General features: G+C 35.3%; 1 protein-coding gene across 1 annotated transcript in view; it reads right to left on the bottom strand.

Moving 5' to 3' along the window:
• The window catches only part of LOC106685889 (uncharacterized), a 40,511-nt gene that overhangs the window by 5,287 nt on the left and 16,537 nt on the right, over positions 1-18,687 (bottom strand). The window contains exon 6 of the mRNA XM_067046613.1: positions 11,852-11,896. Within this exon, the coding sequence (XP_066902714.1) occupies positions 11,852-11,896 (45 nt within the window). The remainder of the gene's footprint in view (positions 1-11,851; positions 11,897-18,687) is intronic.

The raw sequence follows: 18,687 nt of genomic DNA, 5'->3' as shown, positions 1-18,687 counted from the left end.
GTCTCCAGGATGAGGAGGTCCTCATCAATTTCTGTCCAGCAAGAGTAGGAAGCCATTTTGGACGATAGGACATAACATTAGAAAAAAGAAGATACCAAGAATCATCAAAAGAAGATTGTGAACTTGGTTAGATTTGCTATACCTAAAAATATATACATGTGGTAAAATAGATATTAATTTAATTAAGTGTAATTATTGTGTCTGTTTTCTGATTGCCTACCAACAACTCGCCCTGAGATTAAGAGTCTTTTATATTATAAAATCTAAATAAAATTCTATTATCTATTTAATATTAAAGTTTTTAAATTTCAACCCTAGCTATCTCCTTTATATTTGAATTTAGTTTAAAAAACGATTAAAATTTTTTTTATTTTTATTTTAATAATTTTTTAAAATTATGACAATATGTATATAATGAAAAATAAATCTGTACTACTACAACCCATGAAGTGTCAGGGATGCTGTAATTTGTCAGAAAGTAACTGTTACTAGACCAACGATTGTGAAAGGATGAGATTGGGTCAGAATCATGCTCGACTACCATATTTTTCTCTAATTAAACATACCCACTTTATAAGGCTAGGGGCCCCAGTACCTCCTGGACTAACAAGGTTGATTCATGGTAACTCAGGTCCTTACAGTTAGTACCAGAGTGCCTTACCACCGAGCTGCCCTGCTGCCCTTATAATTATATATATCTTCAATATATATATATATATATATATATAACTTATGAGATGTTGGAAGATAAACTTTTAAAAAAAACGATGAAAACTAACGTATTCGAGATAACAACTGATTTATTCTCGGTTTTAATTCTCCTTATATACATTCTTTGTGTTTATTTACATGATGAGTTAGGATTTAAGCTATAAGTACGCTTAGCCTTACCATAACTCCTTCCACCAGTTTATGGACATAGACTCAAAAAGGAAAGTAGATACAAAAGTATAAAGTTATAAAACTGAAATGAAAATTATATACATAAATAACACAAAATTCCACTGCTCACAAGACTTGAGAAATATCTATATTGTAAACTGATAGCAAAAATAAATAAAATACAGGATCTCTTTACTTTCAGATTTAAAATAAATAAACCACTGGTTACCTCAAAATATCACATGAAAGCACATCTTAGATGAACAAAAAAGAAATATCTAGACACTCTGAAATTGATCATCACCCACTCTTCATATATACATTATACACTTATGTTGAAAGTTCTAACGACATGCTTAGAAAAGAAAAAAAAAAGAAGAAAACTCTCATCACCAAGATGAAAAACTCCAGCTGTGTTCATGCCTCTGGTATTGGAATTTTCAATTGTTCAATGTGAACATTCCTTCGCTTTCTGGGCTCACAAACACTCTCGATAGTGGCCACATTCTGTTCCCTAATTACAATCACTCTGAAAGGACCCTCATAGCGTTGCAACTTTTTTTTTTTTTAGGGACCCTTCGTGGTCCCTGCGCGTCGGTACACGATGGTCCCTATCCCTATTTTACCACTATCATCCTGAACCTTGAGGTTGTGCGTTTGGCTTTTTCGTCCGCGATTCGTTTTCACCTTTTCCCACATCTTCATCAATGCTAGACTGTTACTTACAATCTCCCCCTTCCCCAGCCCCGTGGTTCTATGGTCCCGTTTCCGATTCCGGAGTCCAAAAATAACTTCAAATGGAGAGAACCGTGTAGATTGAATGGTTGCAAGCTGCTATCGCTCTTATCATGGCCTCATCCGGCTCTAGCCCTTTGTCCAGTTGTTCGACTAGCATATGGTGCCCTAGCGTGGAGTGGAGCCTTTCGATCCTCCCCCCCTGCTTTTAAGATGTCCCGGGGTATTTAGATACCACCCCACCTCCAGTGCACCCATTTCTTCCCGAATGGCGGCATTATCGAATTCACGTCCTCCGTCTGATGAAATTTGGTCTGGGATTCCATAAAATTGGAACCAAATTCGTAATGCTCCTAATATTGCCTCCGCCTAGCGTTCCATGAACCATTGCTACTTTACTGAAGAGGTCCATAATCATGACCCACGTCTAACCCCTCCAGGTGTCGACCTGCAGATCCGCGAGCGGAACCATCGTGTTGGGCGTCTCTTCTTGATTGGTTTTTGGTGGGTGCCTGTCGTATTGTTTACTCAGGCATATGTTGCAATTTTCTATAGTCTGTTTTACCGTTCTCTTCATGCCCTACCAAAAATACTGACGTTTTAGGGCGTGCAGTGTCTCACTCAAACCTCGATGATTGGGTTTTCCTTGGTGGCAAGCCAGGATAACCTCCTTTTGTCGTTCTTCATGGTTTCAACCATTAACGTACATCGGACAAACACGCGGTCTACCCCAATCTGCTCCGATCTCCATAGCCTCTTTATTTTCTCCCAGATAATCCCGTTTCTCACGAGTTAAGGAACCGGTATCATAAATTTAAAAGATTGCCCCTTGCCCCACTAAACCTATGTCACTTTCTGACATATGGTTGCATATGTCTACATTCTCTTAAAATTTCTATAGAGAAAGGAACCCAATAAAAATGACTAGGTTCTAAGAAGGTCCCTAAGACCCTTCTAACAGCCCTTTCAAACCCTTAGTAACCTGTATCAATAGCAAGGGCTGACACTTAGGCAGGTACAAGCTGTCATCTCACAATGGACTTACATCAGTCTAACTATGTTTAACACATGAAGGTTAGTTCTCACAAGTTTATGATATCCCCAACTCTTACCCCAATTTCTTGGAAGCCTGACACCCTGTTTCTAGTCACGCCTTTCTCCCCCTCCCAGATATTTACTTATTTCATAGGCTCTCTAGGCCCCGCCTAGTCTCCTAAAATTATCTGATTGGTCAAAACCCCTTCTCCTATTTCATTACTCTTCCTACTCCCTCTTCTCAAGTGTACATATATATTTTCTAGCCCTGACTAGCTAAGGCAGAGAGATATTTGTAATCACTAAACTATGTTGTGCTTGTAATTTGTATAGAATAAAGTCAATTTTGTCTTCACTGATGTTTATGTTGTTTAAGTGGCGCCCGAACTCGAACGGTTTTAATGAGGGAGAAATTCACTAATCCTAGGTAATCTCGTTTCATTTACACTGTCTTGACCCTAAGAAGATTGAAGAAATTTGGCTGGAAAAACTCACTCAGTACGAGTTATTTTGACTGTCGAATATTGGCTCACTCACCCGAAGTACCGAGACTCTTCAATTCAATTCAGTTTTAGAAAATCACTCATCCGAAGTATTCCAAAAACTGAAGTCTTCTTTTGATAAACTGCAACCAGGTACCAAAAAGAACTTCAGTAAGACAAATTTAGATTTTATCCAATTTTTTGTTTGTTTTATATTTTGTTCTTATACTTATATACATATCTAGACCCGGCTCTAGATACTATTATTGAAAAAATTGCATTATTAAGACAAATACTAGAAATGACTTCGTTTCAGATAAAAAGCGCCGACTATGATGACATGGGTGAATTCAATGGGAATCCCCAAAATTTACTAAAATTTGTTAATGTAGTTAGACAAGTCAGAAATATTGTATGTGCATAGAATAATTCTTTTAAAGAATTGAATGAAAGACGTTTATTAAGCAAGGTACTTACAAAGTTGATGGATGATGCTGACTATATCAACACTACTTGTGAATTTGATACAATCAAAGGACTATTTGGTTATCTAGAAAACACTTTTAGGGACTCGAGGTCTATTGAACAACTCACGTTTGAACTACTCAACACAAGAATTAAACACAAAGAACACCCTTTAGATTTTCTGCAATCGCTAGACAAAAATAGTACATTGATAATTTCGCGGCACATTATCGACAAAATCTTTAATAAAGAATTAACTATTGCTCATTTAGAATGCCAACTACTCTACCACTTCTATACCAACATGCCATTACACGTCAAGACTTACTTGATGACAAAAAACTGATAACTTAAAAAATCTGGACGACTTAAGAAACCTGATATAAAATGAAAACCATCTATTTTTTGATGATTTGATCACTTCCGGATCAATGAACAGGGTGGGTGAAAAACAAAGCGATGAACATTTCGTTAAAAAGAAGTTTTTTCGACAAAAAACACGAACATAGAAAACCATTTCTAAACCAACGGTGTCAAAATCGTGGATATAATAATTATTATCAGTACCCCCCACAATATAATAGAGAATGGAGCGCACAAGATCAGCGAGGACTATTTAATACGCCATCTGGCTATAACGGTCAGATTCTCCAAAGACCACAATATAATAGAGAATGGAACGCACAAGACCAATAAAGATTCTTTAATCCATCGTCTGGATATAACCGACAGAATTTCCAAAAACGAGCATTTGGAAATACCAGCTAGGATTTATAAAAATGAAGTAACGATAGTTAGTCAGGAGGAAAATAGTTTTGAACTAAAATTTCAAGATCTATTACGTGAAGAAGTGGAAGTAACACGACCACCCTTTGGGGTCATTATCGATGACATTCCAAAGCTTATCCGTGCCGACCACATGAGCGAAAAAGACAAAAAGAATTTGATATTTATTTTGAAAAAATATCCATCAATTGTTAAGACTGATCAAGACGGATTATCAGCAATCAATATCAACAATGAACATCAAATTAAAACAAAATCGGAAGAGCGGATCTATTCAAAGAACTATCGGTACCCACACCAATTCAAGGACAGTATAAAAGAGGAAATCAAGCAACTCTCCATATAACTCACCAGTCTGGATAGTTCCGACGAAGATGGACGCTTCCGGAGAGAGAAACGTAAGATTGGTAATTGACTAAGAAAACTAAACCAAAATATTATTCCGGATAAATATCCCCTACCCAACATTGAGGACATACTGGGAAAACTAAGTAGAGCTACAATTTTCACTGCGATAGACCTGTGCTCCGGCTTTCACCAAATCAGAATGGACATTAAATCGATAGCAAAGGCTGCTTTTTCCACTGAACAAGGGCACTTTGAATTTTTGAGAATGCCATTTGGGTTGTGCAATGCCCCGGCAACTTTCCAAAGAGCAATGAACAACATATTTGCTGATACTCCAAACGTTCTAATATACATGGACGATATCATAGTGTTTTCTGAGGACATCTATGACCATTTAAAACACTTAGAAACCGTTTTACAAAAGCTGGAGAAACATACCTGAAAATTCAGTTAGATAAAACAGAATTTCGCAAAAGAGAACTACTTTTTCTAGGACATGTAATATCTGAAAATGGTATAGAACCTAACCCTGCAAAAGTAGCAGTCGTCATAAATTCAAAACTCCCCAAAACCGAAAAGGAAATCAAGAGTTTCTTAGGATTAACAGGATTTTATAGAAAAATGATCCCATACTATTCAAGGATAGCATCACTGCTGACCAAAGCGTTAAGAAAGGATATTACGATAGATCCAGAGAGCTATAAAGAAGCCTTTGAAACGCTTAAGCAATTGCAATGCAGCAATCCTATCCTACAGACACCAGATTTTAATGAAGACTTTTATTTGACTATAGATGCAAGTAACCATGCAATAGGGGCTGTGTTAGCCCGAAGAAGAAACGGAAAGGAATTACGATGAAAGGAATATGATCCGGGTGCGGTAAAAAAAAAAAAAACTCAAATAGTAGAAATATACTATTTTAATGAGCCAACGTTTCGCCCCACGTTGCAGGGCTTCTTCAGGGCTAAAAAAGATACAAACACATAGTGACTACACAACACAAAACTATGTGTTTGTATCTTTTTTAGCCCTGAAGAAGCCCTGCAACGTGGAGCGAAACGTTGGCTCATTAAAATAGTATATTTCTACTATTTGAGTTTTGTTTTTTTTGACCGCACCCGGATTATATTCCTTTCATCTTTACCCACGGTCAATCAATAATCTTCCAGGAAAGGAATTACCTGTATGTTTCGCGTCGCGTACCCTTGATAAAGATGAAGAACATTACTCTACGATAGAAAAGGAATGCTTAGCTATTGTCTAGTCCTGCAACCATTTTAAACCCTTTTTATACGGAAGGAAATTTGACATATATACTGATCATAAGCCCCTGCAAAACATGAAATCTTGCAAAACCCAAAATGCAAGGCTTATCCGATGGAAAATTATGCTCGAAGACTTTGACTTCGACATTAAACACATCGAAGTCAAAGGTAACATGTAGCTGACTATCTATCAAGGACCCTACTAGAAAAACAAGAGCAGCTACACATTGATTCCTGTGACGATGACTCGGAGACATTGCACTCAGCAGAATCATCGGGCGATAATGGAATAATGTTAGTAGAAGACAAAGAAAAACCTGTTATAATCAAGATCATATTATCAAAAGGGTATAATACAAATAAGATATCTCATCCCTTTCCGGCAAAAACTACGCATGAGTTGTATTTTAATGGGCAAGAAGCCAAAGAAGATTTTGAAAAAAAATTGCTTAGCATAGTTCAACCAAACGTAGTATATGGAATCTTGTGGTCTAGTGCAATTAAAACAGACTTAGAAAATGAACAGTATGAAAAGGTATTTCACAAAGTGAGTGAACTATTCACAGACAAAGTTCAAACTAATAAATTAAAAAGATATTATAAAATCGTGGAAGACGTTCGAATAAAATACAGCAAAAAGAAATCGTTTTAGACTATCATGTAGGTAAAACATATCATAGAGCTGCTGAAGAAACACACGAAAAGATTAAAACTAAATACTACTGGCCAAACATGGCAAGAGAAATACGAACCTCGATTAACAAATGTGAAATGAAAATGAAAATGTGCTCAAGCAAAATACGATAGGCACCCAGCAAAGCCTAAATTCAAACTAACTCAATCACCAGATAAATTTTCAGGAAATAATGATGAATACAGTTCACATAAACAACCAATATGTATATTTCATTATTGACATATTTTCTAAAAAGGTTTTTACGTTCCTGCAAAAGAATTGATGGAATACTTAACATTCTTCCCCAAATCAAAGACGATAACGACCGATAATGGGAAAGAATACGATAACTACACGTTTAAGGAATTATTACAGTACCTAAACATAGAAGATCATGAGACAACACCACACAGTGCCGATTCATTAGGAACCTTGAAGCGAGCAAGTTCAACGATCATAGAACATTTAAGGGTAGTATACCTGACCAACCCTGAAAATACATTTGAAGAAAAACTAAAGCTGGCTGTTATTATGTATAACAACTCACAGATAAACAAACTGAAAATGATCCCTAATAAAATTCGGATTATCTATTAATCTCTACAATGATCACCCAATAATAAAAGAATATCTCGTAAAAGAATATCACAAAAACCAAAAAATAATCCATAACGCAGTAAGAAGAGAGACAATAGAAAAAAAAAGAAATATATAGAGAAGGTAAATGTTAACAGAGATGACATAAGCATTGCATCATCGGGGAGTGTTGTAATAAAATAACCGCTGGTACATGGAAAAAAATTAATAAAATATATGAAATTGGTAGAATTAAAAATAAAAGACTCATTGATAAGAGAGGAATCAATAGTAAAAAAATACACCCTAAAAACATAAAACGACCCAAATTTTATAAGAAAAAGAAACTGTCTAAAGAGGACAAACTCCAGCTTGAACTGGATAAATTGGTAAATGAAAATATTCAGGAACTCCAACATAAGCGTTGCGTTTCTATTGTTTCAGATAATTATAGAGAATCGGCAGGTGTTACAGCTACTGATGCTTCAGACGATAGTCAAGAATCTCAAGATCCAAAAATTGACAACTGGACCCGAAGCCATGACCATCTATACCAATAAAACATACATAAATGATAAATACTATTAACTTTTAGATTATAGGAATTTAACACTACTATTTGATGAAATCACAAATTTAGACCTTAATATTAAAAAGTCCGGAATATAAAGTTCTCCATTCTATCCTAACATATCGTTATGAAAACTTAATAATAAATAAAATTAGTCATCTAATTAAACAAAAACGTTTCAAACGAGGCGTTGTCAATGGTTTGGGATCAGCAACATGGACGTAAACGACAAAAAAAAATATATTCAATCCTACAAAAGGTTGAAAGGAACATGTATAAAATTGAAATCGAACAAACTAGACTAAGTTTGAGTAATCAATTAGTATCATAACTAAACAAAGATATTGTAATTCTAAAGTATTACAAGAAACAAGTCAAAAGCACTAATCGCATTATTGATATTTCGTTACAAAAGCTTAAACATCATGAATTACTAGCGATTTTGACCCTACTGAATGGGAAGGTTTAGAAAATCGAGGACTCCATTCAGTATTGCACTAAAGAACTATTACACTCTAGTATTATCAAACCAAAAGAATTTCAAAATATATACAATACTCAAAGACAAATTCTGACTCACGACACTGAATTGAACTGGCTAATAGGAAAAAGCACATGCTCTATTTCTGATAAAGGAATAATTTATTATTTTATACAACTCCTTCTTAACACAAATGATCTTGTGTCCTATTTAAATATGCCATATCCATACATGGAGAATGGTAACACATATCTTACATGTCGAAAAAACCATGATTGTAAAAACTGCAACTGATGTATATACTCCTAGCAATTGTATAAACTATGATCAAGAATATTACTGGACCAAACTTGATAAGGTTAAAGACCAATGTATATTCGAATTAGTTTCCAACATCAAACTAAGTTCTCTCTTTCCCGGGCCTGTAAGCAATTTCGATATTGTACTGGCTAAGATTCTCCTTCGACCGAGGATCTTCCTCATCCCTCACCTTTCTGCGACAGCACCGCTACCAAAGCATACTCACTAGCATCCTTAGTGACAGTGAATTGTCTCTGAAAATTCGGTAGGGCTAATACATGTTCCCATTGCTGCTTCTCCATACATTTTCTGATGTTACCCTCTATTTCCGGAGTCACAATTGCCTTTCTTTAAAAGATTACTTAGTGGCACCAAATATTCTGCCATTTCTAGAACGAATCGACGATATTAGTTCAGGGCACACAACATTCTCCGGATTCCTTTAACATCAGTGGGAATCGCCATTTCCTAATAGCATCAGGCTTGATCCCATGTTAGGAGATTGTATGTCCCAGAAAATTTATTTGGTTTTGCCCCAGTATAGATTTTTCCGCGGACAGTTTCAACCTAAATTGTCGGTCCAGCTGGAACACACTGCGTAGGTGCGAGACGTGTTCCTCCTCTGTCTCGCTGAAAACTAATACCCTGTTTCTTAAGATTCTCCAGTTCCTCCCGGATGTGTTGCCTCAACGCGTGTGGGTGCCGCCATTCTTTCACATAAGAGACTTTTTCCTGTTTAAGAACGATCTCATGCGTAGTCTGGCCCGTTGTCCCCTCCTTGAAAAATATATCCGAGTATTTCCGAAGCATCTCTTGTCTCCAATTCCCCGTACGATAGCAAGGATAGCTCCTACCCGTTTTCTCCCTTCTCGTAAAGCTAGAGATAGCCGTATCGCTTATTCCCTAATCTGATACTCCACATGCCCCTATTATTTCTGATTCGCGCGCCCGCTCTACTTAACAAATCGCAACCCACTATAACTTGGTACTCTCGGAGCATTTTCCCTACTATATGTAACCGTAAATTATCCACGGGTACCACCTACCGATTTAATTCCATATCCGCTTCCCCTTCAACTCTACAGGGCCCACCCCAGGTTGGAATATCAAATTGACAAATCATTAGTGTGCTGCCGCCGTTCTCCTAGCACCCTCCTCAACTTTCTTGCTGAGATCTTCTTCCTTTGGATCTTCGGTCATTTGGTACTCCGGTGTTTTCTTTCCTCTGCTTCCGTTACTGAAGCCTCAGACCCATCAGCCATTTCAGTGGAGGAATCGCTAGGTCTGTAGTCCACTCGTCTACGTCGTACCCTTTGGACATTAATTTCCATGGGCTCACCTTGTCCCATCTCCCTGCTTTTGTACATGTAGGGAAAATGCCAGGAAATATGGCCCTCATCGCCGTACTGGAAGTTAGTGCGAGGACACTGGGCCACTAAGTGTCCCACTTTCCGTGGCATTTTCGCTCCTCTCTTCTGCCTACGTTTTGTTGTCTGACCTGGTTCGATCTACGTTCTTCCGCTGGACCTCTCTCCCTGTCGTCATCCCTCTGGTCTCTCCTCCTCGGAGGCCTCGTCGGGTTTCGTAGGGGACGATGGTATGACACTCATTTCCATCCCTCATCATCTGTTTCCATCCTTGTGTCTTTTTCCCTGACGCTCGCGTCGATCATGTCTTGAGCGCACTCCAACAATTTGTGATCACTCGCCAGTTTGCTCTCTTTTATTCGTCTGCTTAGCAAGCCGCATCTTCATGACAGCAGGCAGGAAATTCATTTTCCAACGGACGACATCAGCTCCTTTCGTTTCCCTCATCTTCTCCGTTACGAGATTGAACTGGGCCAACAGCGCTGCTGCATACTTTCCATTCGATTGCCCATATCTCTTCTTATCCCTGAACATATAAAAACTATCTTCTTCGAGAGTCCATCTGCCTCCACCATAGGCCTTTTTCAATCGCTCTTTCACTTCCAGCCACGACGTCTATGGTTGAGGATGTTCCTTTTGATTCTGCAGATCAGGGTCGCTTTCAATGAGACGACATCATTTCTGTCTGGCAGATCCTCATTGACCTTAGACTATATCCTTTCGATAATGCGGTCGCACCCTTTGATAAAATGATTGAGCTCGCCAATTTCTCCTGAGAACCGCTCCAGGTCGAAAATAGCCTTCCTGATGTCTTGGGAGGTAGCTGTTCTCACCTTCATTTTCGCTCATATATTGGCGTCAGGTACTTTTCTTCGCCTTTGGCGCCTGTGGAAGGGTGGTTTCCGGTAACGGAGGTGAATCCGGAACCGCAGGGGCCGGGGGAGATGTAGGGACCGTTGGGGCTGCCTGCGCCGCCGGGAATGCAGGCGGAACCGTGTTTAGTTTGCTGCTCGTACTAACAGTTGTGGTTGGTCTTCAACCATGATGTTCGATTATAACGAGAGATAAGATGAAAAAAAAAAGAGAGAGAAAAACCGATAATAACAAAACGATTAGGTTTCGGCATTACTTATGAGATGTCGGAAGAGAAACTTAAAAAAAAATATGAAAAAGGAGCAAGGAAATGAAACGCATGTATTCGAGATAACAACTGATTTATTCTCGGTTTTAATTCTCCTTATATACATTCTTTGTATTTATTTTAACGAGGAGTTAAGATTTAAGCTATTAGTACGCTTAGCCTTACCATATCTTATATGTATATATATCTTCAATATATGTTTTCTATAATGAAAATATGTTTTCTAACTTCAAGTTGTAACAAAGCAATTCTCTTATTCTAATTTCTTTCAATTTAACATTAGCATATTTATTTAGGATTCCAAAAAAAAAATGTAAGCTCAGTTTATTGAAATCACAGGTTTCGGGTATGCTATTGGTAATTTGGTATGCTTAGGTAATGGTCATAAGCCAAATAATATTAATTAAAGCAATTAAAGAAGTAGGTAATGAAATCCATAAGAATAAATCAAATTATATAATCTTAGTATTACTACTATCAGTTTTTGTCTAACTTTATCCAATAATGAGAGTTATGAATGAATCTCTTAAGGAAACAGATGAATGGAAAAATGATGTTTGTGCTGGTAAGATAGGGTGGGGACCAATGCAATTAAACTGTTTAGTATCAGGCTATTAACACAGGCTTATAACTGTCAATCTGTCCTGGAGCAGGCAAGTCTCAAATAATTAGGATGTACTCTTGCTTGATAATATTCTATTAATATTATTTTATTATATATAATATAAAAAATGTACTCACCATCATCAATAATATCCTCAAAGTCTTCTTCAGACCCAGCAATTGCTACAATTATAAAGAAGTTCAAATTAGTAATAAGTTAACTACTCATTAACAACTATTTCTATTTTATTTTAAGAAATATAATGTTAATTAGGAAATATTAATGACTTTGAAAAATCTATATAAATATTTTATACATAGCTAATAAAATTATATGCCATTATTTGTGGATTTTAAGAAATAAACTGTTAATTAGGAAATATTAATAACTTTTGAAAATGTATATAAATATTTTATACATAGGTAATAAAAATATTTGTCATTATTTGTGGATTTTACATTTTCCTACAGAGCATAAATATTCACAAACATAAAAGGAATCGCACTCCATGAGTCTTCATTGTCTTCATTTAGAAACGATATTTCTAGGTACTTTTCTTCCATAGCTTACTGTTGGAATTCTAGTTTTTAAGGATGTGGGGTAGTTTGGGTTTTAATTATTCATCATTCCACTTATTAAAATTGTTGAACCTGCCAAGGATTGATGGACATTTTGTGGTTATTGTCTGTTTAGTCTAGACTATTACTACCATAAATGATTTTGATAGTGTATTACTCATGTCTTGGAAATATGGATGAGGTTGGTATTTGTATATCGTTGTTGTGGAATTTAAGAGAGGTTTTTATAAACAAAGACAACGAGTGTATAATTTCGTAAATAGACGCCTGGACAGACTGCCCAAACAAAGCTTTTCTGTGAGAGGAGCAGAGTCGCTATCTATTGATTTATTTACAAACCAAATAATAAAAGCTATTTTCTCCAACAATTGTTCCTAGATTTGATATAGGTACAAGAATAGTCATTGAGGTATGCTTGATTTTTGGATTAGTTTTGCTCCTCACTTAAAACGTGACAAGCTGCTGAGTGGGATTTGGCAGTTGAAGTCACCAAGAAAAATGGACTGGAATCTGTACGGCTGATATTGTGTTTATTTATTGTTTTTGGGTTGCACTATTCGAAGAAGTTACAGTCTGATAACAGGTGTTTGAGCGTTCTTGACTGTTAGTGTTTCTGATTCCACCTTTTCAGGAATTTTGTGAGCAAACCAGTCAGTTACTTTACATAAGTATGGTAACTACTTAATAAGTTACCAAACCAGTGAAGAGCTACTTAGTCACTGCTTTTGAATGAAGCAGATTGCAGAGAGAAATACTTTATTCATATATGCTGCCTAAATACATTAGGTTGCTATCTGACACAGCATACTTATCAATCCGTAATCGGACATATTTACATTACATATTCATGGTATAATCATAAAAAAAAGATATACAATAATAGGATATAATAAACATATATATATAGTATATAATAATTCCAAAACATTGTAATTTTTTTTTTGTCATTTGTATGAATTAGATCCTATCACATTATATTAAAGAACTTTATTTGCTGTTCACATTTATCTATTGTTATACTGAATAGTAAAGGGCTAAGAACAGTGCCTTGCAGTACTCTAATTTATTTTATTGATATTCGGCTCTGGCTGTTGATAGCTACACATCGGCGTCACGATGTCCTCGTGTGTGAGCTGTTTTTTCTTGCCTGAGTTGATTGAAAATAGATAGTGAGACAAGGGAGTGATCTGTCGAGTTTGTGTAAATCGGTCATGGATTTTGAATATTAGGGAAAAGAGAAATATCAGCACTAAGCCGGGACAGCTCGTGTTATCCAAGGGAGGGTTTAAACCTACTGCCTCCCTCTCTACTGGAGTGCCAGCTGGCTGTGGTGGTCGAGTTCAATGACACCGGATCACTAACGTCTATCATCGCAGGAGCCCAAACCGTGTATTGTTTATTATAATCATGTTGTTTTTTGTTTATTTTTTGGTATGTGTAACTAGTTTTGTTACTATTGTTGTCTTCTTTTTTCTCCTAGCCTAAGTGGTTTTTTTCAAATCCCCACTCACTTATTTATTTTGGTTTTTTATTGATTCATGATAGGGGATTCGTTTGTAACTTTGAATCAAATTATGATTAATTGTTTTTGTTTTGTTTTTTTCTTATACTCTTTCAAGTGTCAACTCTCATTTCCAGTAGAAGTATTAATGTGCAAACGTGGATAGACATTCATGAATTTAGCAGTGTCGGTAGGGTATGGTAGGATAACCAGATGGATTTTATATCTCATTGAATTTATTTACTTGTTTTAAACCTATCCTCATGAATACTTGTATGTTTGTTTTTTTATCTATTGACTAACACATTAAAGCCAATTATTATTTATTTAATTTTAACTTATTTTAGGTTTTTATCAATTGACTAACAAATTTTAACCAATTATCATTTATTTATTAAATTTTTACTTATATCATATTTCTATATTTTAAATGTTTATATTTATATTTTAGCTTAATAACTCGCATAGTTTTAACCAATTTTAACAATTTATTTATTTATAGTGTTAACTTTTATAATTTTTTTTATATCTTAATAATTATTTTTATTTTTTTTTTTAATCGCTTTTGTTTTTCCTCCATATTTATTTATTGATATTGTCTCCATATTTTCAAATTAGGAGATTCAGTATAAGCTGTAGATATTGTTTTTTAATGGGTCCTCCATGCAGGTGAATTGGTTCCGGTGTCTGGTAAATAAATTGGTGAGACAAGAGACATGAGTTCAGACTGCATAAGTCTGAGAAAATTGAAATCGGACAAACAGTATGGGTTTAAAGATCGGGGGTCCTGTTCAGGAAGCAAGAGTGATCTCCGTGATATCTGTGGATGCCACTGGATGAGAAGGGCAGATAAATAGCTATTAACTACGGTATTGGGAAAAGCGTTATTAATGGATGATGTCTTCCCAAGATTGCCTACGTTTCCACGGACAAATGACGAGACGAAAATAGAACAGGACAAACAAGATCCCCACAGACAGTCGATAAAGTTTGTCCAATCTGTGGTCTAGCTTTTATGGGTCCCAACATATAGCAATAAAGCATCCCAGGGAGGCAATCAACAAGAAAATAAGGGGCTTACATAATAGTACAAGAGATCAGGAAGTCGGAGAGGGTGACATGGAAGATATCGAATTAGAAATAAGTGAATGTTCGGTTGTCTTTCAGGATGTTATTACAGGAAAAGAATTCAACTCTGCGGATTTCGACTAAGCAGTAGGCGGTTTTTTGAATTTTCTTAAAAATATAATCGCCAGTTATTCCCCAATCACCAACAAATTTAATGTGGCATCAGCACTAATCCCCCACCACTATATATTTGTCTACCTACTTAGTCTAGCTAGCATTAGAGTACGTGTCATTAGCTCAGTAGTACTTGTTATGAAAACATTCTTGTTTGTATTATACCAATAAAGTTTTTTTTATGTGTTTCGTGAGTAATAGTTCATATTTGGCGCCCGAATAGGGACTGGGTTTGACTTGAGTGATTACAAAATCGTGACCGTTCTTAGCCATTTTCCGTCTCGAGACCACAGGTAGACCCCATTACATGTACTATCAAAAATACTACAAGAATCGAAGAAACAAAAAACATCGGCCGCAAGCGTGGCATGAAAAAATAATTGGCGAGAAAATGATAAACCTGGGAAACCTTTCCCATCAAAACCCTTTAACCCGAATTCTCAAAACACGGTGTCAATGCGAACCGTTCGCAGTATCGAGGTAAACCATTTAGAAGTGGACAATAGGGATTAAAAGAAAGACTCGCAAATCTAGAGGAAAAAATCGAACATTTCTTAGGATTAAGAGTGCCGGAACCGGATCCCCCAAAAGTACGATTTATATATTTCGGAAGAGTTATTACAATTTTCTGACTTATTGTGACAACAATGGCTCGTGGACACGGCTTTGCAAATTAGCTACATAAACTCAAGTTCTGTACCCGACGGAACTAAGATATTTCGTGACGAATTTATTGTCAAAACACTTACTGGTAGAAAACCGGGACACGGACCGGTCTTCGTAGATCTCACGCCCTGACTAGGGTTAGACAGTGAATTATTGATTAAGTGTAAAATTTTTGATTTTAATGATAAATTTGATATATTTCTCGGTATAGGAACTATACGAGCTATAGGTATACAGATGAATCTTGAGGAAAACGACGACCTAATTATAAAAAATGTATGCATGTATGCAATGGAAAAATAATAAATTTAGACAAATCCACGGATAATAATGAAAATATAATAAGCAATGGCAAAAAAATTAAAGGTGATATTGTTAATGAAATAAACGATAAAATTGAAAATTAATTAATTGGAAAAATTATAAAATTAGACCAATCTGTGGATAAACATGAAAAAATAATAAGCAATAATATAAAAATAAAAGATAATAAAGTTAAACAAAGTAAAGATAAAATAGAAAATGAATTAAATACATTAAATATAAAAGAATAAATTAGAGTACCTCATTTAAATAACGAAGACCAAGTATCGGTTACTAATTTATTAAAAAAATATCCGCGAATTATAAAAACAGAAGATGGTAAATTAAGGAAAACCAACTTACTAAAACATCCGATACCTTTAAAAACTGACAGACCTATTTATACGCGAAATTACAGATACCCCCAACAATTTAAGGATGATGTAAATCAAGAAATAAAAACTTTGTAAAAGAATGGAATAATACGAGAAAGTAACTCACCGTACAATAGCCCAATGTGGGTGGTACCATCCATCATTGACTACCTAATCATACCTATAAATTCAGAAACCAAACCAGATAAATTTCCGCTTCCAAATATTGAAGACCTTTTAAACCAACTAAACGGATCTAAATTTTTCACAACCATTGATTTAGCTTCAGGTTTCTATCAAATTTAACTGGACGAAAATTCTATCGCTAAAACAGCATTTTCGACAGACACAGGATACTATGAATTTACTCGCGTGGCCTTTGGGCTATGCAATGTTCCTTCAACTTTTCAACGAGAAATGAATTCTTTGTTAGCTAATACATCAAATGTACTTGTTTATATTGATGACATAATAGTTTTTTCAAAATCAAAAGAAGACCATTTTCGGCATTTAGATACCGTACTTGCATCAACATAATTTATCTTTAGAAATCATTAGGCCAAATGGAACATATGGCATTTATAGCAAACCCAACGTGGAAACAGTTAGAAATGATTCTCAATGATTCCCATACAAAATACGCGACGAAGCATACATAAAACTACGTGTTAGGACAAAAGATGAGAACCTCTACAAGCCAGTCTATACTTTTGTAGATAAGAACAAAATAGTGCATGCAAATTCTAACGACGTAAGGAGACCTAGAAAGGACCGTGAGAAGACATGTATTTTGCTTACAGATGACATTGGACCAGTTGTTGATCTGGACACTGCTCATAGTGACTCCGACGGTAGCTTATCAACTAACTGACGTGACACATTCTGGAGGTTTAATGACTTTTAAGCTCAATGACTCTTTTGTCTTGGAAGATTACGACACAGTAATTCATTACTTACATTTCTTTGATTTAATTGACAATATAGAAACTATTAAACAGGATTTAATACATTTCCCAGCTAAAGAATCTATTTATTGCTTGACACTTAAACAAATTCTGTACTTAGAAGATAAAATCGAATCCTTAACGTCACATAACAGAAATAAACGAGGACTTTTTAATGGTCTCGGTACTGATATCAAATGGTTAACTGGTAATATGGATGCTTCCGTTAAGGAAAGGTATGATAACATTATTGAAAATCTTCAACATAACGAAAACACTATACAAAACTACTTACTTAAAGAACTTACAATCAACAAGAAAATTATTTCCAAATTTAATGAAGATATACATATTATAAATAATAATAATAATAAATTGAACGAAGTCATAACACAAACTGATAAAAACAAATATAAAATACACTTAGAAGAACTCTATTCAATTATAAATTATATAACAATTCGAATTCTTGATATGGAAAATTCTCTGGAGATGTGTAGACTTGGCATACCACACGCTGACATTATTAAACATACAGACCTCCAACAAAAATATATAAGTAAAGATTTGGAAACTTTATGGTTAACTAGCAAAATCCACTGTGCTATAAGAAATGGTACAATTCATTATATTCTATCAATTCCAAAAGAAAGTAGAAAACTTTCAACATTGTACTTGTTATCAGTTCTGTCAGTACACCAAAACAATCTTGTTACAACAGTTGTACCCAATCACTTAATTTTATTTTCTCACAACCAAGCTCTTACTGGAAATTGTACTTATATAAAAAAAAAAAATATTATTGTACAAATGTAATACTAAACTCTTGTATTAATCAAGTTATCGAAAATTAATTTTTTACCTTTTATTAGATATGTAGAAGATATTGATGTATATATTTTGTATAACCAAAATGTTTTATACCCACAACCTAATACTACATTACCTATTCCTATACCTAAAAGCTGTGTACTGAAATTAGGAAATAATGACTCTTTTGTAAATATTACTAGAAATAAGGATATTAGTATATTACCTCATTCATATGAAATCTTTAGTTATACTCATTCAAATTTATCTTTTCATAATTTCAGAATATATAGAAACATCCAATTTAGAATTAGATAGCTTGTCATGGGATCATCATATGTATATACCTGCAATGTTGCCAATAATGTTCTCAATTATTGTACTTTACTTATTCTTGTATCATATATACCTCAAGTATTCTCAAATTAGGAAAGTCTTTAGCATCAACTAACCAACAGCAGAAGTTCCACAGCCACAGCCCTTCAACCCTTGGGCACATTCTCATCCAATCATTCGCTAGGAAGCTTCATTCTTCGGTTGGGAGGAGTTATCCCC

This window comes from Halyomorpha halys, unplaced genomic scaffold (assembly GCF_000696795.3).
Source record: "Halyomorpha halys isolate HHAL.00 unplaced genomic scaffold, Hhal_1.1 Scaffold752.1, whole genome shotgun sequence".
In the NCBI taxonomy this organism is placed as follows: Eukaryota; Metazoa; Arthropoda; class Insecta; order Hemiptera; family Pentatomidae; genus Halyomorpha; species Halyomorpha halys.
The sequence above is the reverse complement of the archived record's forward strand: the minus strand, read 5'-3'. Positions and strand labels throughout refer to the sequence as shown.